Consider the following 3,152-nt stretch of genomic DNA (forward strand, 5'->3'; position numbering starts at 1 on the left):
CCTTCTAATACTAGAGCATCAATTCACCAAGACAAAAATTAATTTGAGAGAGAGCCTATTTTTTCCTTTTCTTAAAAATAACTTATGCTATAATCATAAATATTTATTTTCAAACACCTTAATTATTACTCTCAAATATAACCATTTAAAAAAAAAATAATTTAATCTTCTAGACGTTTGGTCAAACATGTGGAGTTAATGTATTCAACATAAATAGTAAATCACTATAAAAATCATTAGCTATTAAATTAGTAAGTATAATCCAAAAATATAAATATTTTCCTTAAAATAGTTTATAAATATTCCACTTGTCCTTAGCCTTTTTAAAATCACAACTAATTCATAAAATCAGTCCTTGTCGTGCATGCACGTAATAATAAAATTTCTTAATTTACCAAAAAAAACATCAAAATCGCCATTTCTATTCCTTAAAGATCTCAAAAAAAACCAAACATAAATTTGAATTATTCTTTAAACAAGATCCTTAATTATCTCTCTCTAATCTCTATCTAATCTTCTTGCAAAAAAAAATAAATCACAAATTCTATTAAGGTTTTCTCATTTCATTTCATTCATTCATTCGTTCATTCATCAATTTGTTGAATTTAACTTGACGATATGGGGTTGAAATCTTTGTTCAAAATTAAGAAAAAAGGTGTCCCTAGTGCAAACCCTTTCGTTGTCAACGATAATTCAATGCCTGTGAATTTATCGAGGGTATCCTCGATAGATTCACGTGCAAGGATCGAGGAGGAACTAGAACAAGTGTTCAAGAAATTCGACGTGAATGGTGATGGAAAGATATGTTCATTGGAATTAGGGTCCATCATGGCGAGCCTCGGGAACCCCGCCACGGAGGAGGAGTTGGTCAACATGATACGTGAAGTGGATTCGGATGGGGATGGGTTCATTGACTTGCAAGAATTTATCGAGCTTAATACAAAGGATATCGATTCTAACGAGGTATACGTTAATTTTAAAAAAATATTTAATCGCATTGTTATCATTGAACTATTTAAAATAGGTCAAACTTAGGTCTTACGTTTTTATTTTTAAGGTACTTGAGAGCCTTAAGGATGCATTTTCAGTGTTCGATATGGATAAGAATGGGTCCATCTCCGCCGAGGAGTTGCTAACCGTTCTCCGAAGCCTCGGAGAGGATTGCACCTTGGCGGAGTGTCGGAAAATGATTAGTGGTGTTGATTGTGATGGTGATGGGATGATTGATTTCGAGGAGTTTAAGATTATGATGGCAAAAGGTTCTCGATTTGGCGTAGCGGATGCTAGGATTGTGTAAATTTGATTAGGTACTTTTATGTGTTCTTTTAATTTCATATGTTTGATTCGAGAAGTAGAAATTCAAATTCTATATAGAAAAAAGAAAGAAAAGATAAAGGAGGATGAATAGTTGTTCTCATGATCGGAAAATTGCTAATTTCCAACGGAAATTTTCGACGAAATCTGTCAATGACTAGTCAAATCTTGAATCTTCGTCAAAAATTAGCAATTTTCTGATAGTGTCTCTTTTATTTTTAATTTTAATTTATTGTTGTTAGAATTTCTTATATGTAGTTCCAAGTTATGGAATGATGAGCAAATGAAATTTAGAGGATTTAAAGAATTGTTAGTAAATTATTGAAATTCCATTTTATGAATATTATTGTGTTTGATGGTAATTGGAGAGATATATGGTTTTAAATTTTCGTTTCCATATTGGCATTTCTATTTATTTCAATTGGTAAAAACACTTATGAGATTCCATTTGTATTATTTTTTTCTGAATTGTGGCTATGTATTTATACTCATTTACTGAGGTTAAATATGAAAATGGTCCCAAAGCTTCTTGAAAGAATCACATTAGATAGTTCCTTATATATAATTGCAATATTATACCACCTTCGTCCACTTTTAATTGCCATGTTGCACTTTTCAAAAATCAATTTGACTAATTTTCAAAGTTAATTTAGATTACATCAATTCAATATTTTAAACAAAAAATTTAGATATTAAAAAACTATACGAAAATTACTACAAATTGTAATTTATTGCATATCAATATGATGAAAAATACATCGTATCGTAAAATGCTAGTCAAAATTCTTATAGTTTGACTCTAAAAATGGAAATCATGACAATTAAAAGCAGAGAGTAATAAATGATAATTTCAATTCACATAATTTTGAACAGATCAATATATAACTTACCTATTTACTATCTTAATGTATCTTATTTTATCCATATTTGATTCAATCCATTTATCACTTTTAATTTTTTTTTTTCCTTTTTATTTTATAGTTTATTCGAATTATGAACCCCATGTCTAAAAGAAAGTCAACTTATGAGCAAATACATGAAACTTCAAGATGTGAATCAAGAAGCTTGAAAGAAAATATACAGCGCCGAACATACACATTGCATTTACATATAGCCATATATTTTTCAGTTTACATTTACATAACTAATATCTTTTTGCAATCAATGTATATATCCTATATATTATTTAAAGAGAATGCATACATTTTCTATGTCAGGTGGGCAAAAAATAATGTATAATATCAGTTCAACATTGTTTAGAGGGTAATAGGACGTTCGCATAGTTAAAGTATTTTTTTGAAAATTCGGAACAACTTCTAGTGTCACTTTATGTCTTTTCTCTATTATATACAATATGCTTTATATATTAATATACTATGAATCATGTATCTATCTTATATAAAAATGTGTAAACATATATTAACCTTATATAAAGTGCATAACAATTATAAAAATACATAAACTTTGTTAGTTACAGTGACGAACAACTTCTACGATTTCAGATGCAATTGTCATTCAAAACCAAATTCAAAATTTTATCAAATGATTTCAAATTTTGTAGACAAGCTTGTTAAAATATTTCGAATAAGTCTAAACAACACTCATTTTAAATCTATCACAAAAGTCAAATTTTAAATACTAACTCACTTTTTTTAAAATTATTCAATAATGATAGATTACCTTATTAACCCCGATTAGAGCTCCAAATTGTTATGAATCAGCCCTAACTCGATACCATTGGTTACCACCAATGGTGTCACGAAAAAATTACTTAGCTCTCAATTAATAGTGTACGTGTGTGCTTTGTTGTGTGATTTTTATTCTACTCTTTCCGTTCA

The 3,152-nt window shown here is 28.8% G+C and overlaps 1 protein-coding gene across 1 annotated transcript; it reads left to right on the forward strand.

The window, feature by feature from the left end:
• The first annotated feature begins 600 nt into the window (after positions 1 to 600).
• LOC125812070 (probable calcium-binding protein CML25) lies at positions 601 to 1,309 on the forward strand. The gene is made up of 2 exons (XM_049491560.1): positions 601 to 963; positions 1,058 to 1,309. Exons 1-2 carry the CDS (start codon positions 619 to 621, stop codon positions 1,295 to 1,297), a joined length of 585 nt encoding a protein of 194 aa, XP_049347517.1. The 5' UTR covers positions 601 to 618; the 3' UTR covers positions 1,298 to 1,309.
• The last annotated feature ends 1,843 nt before the right edge of the window (positions 1,310 to 3,152 follow it).

The sequence above is a fragment of the Solanum verrucosum genome, unplaced genomic scaffold (assembly GCF_900185275.1).
Source record: "Solanum verrucosum unplaced genomic scaffold, falcon-dt-bn FXZP01000603.1, whole genome shotgun sequence".
NCBI lineage: Eukaryota > Viridiplantae > Streptophyta > Magnoliopsida > Solanales > Solanaceae > Solanum > Solanum verrucosum.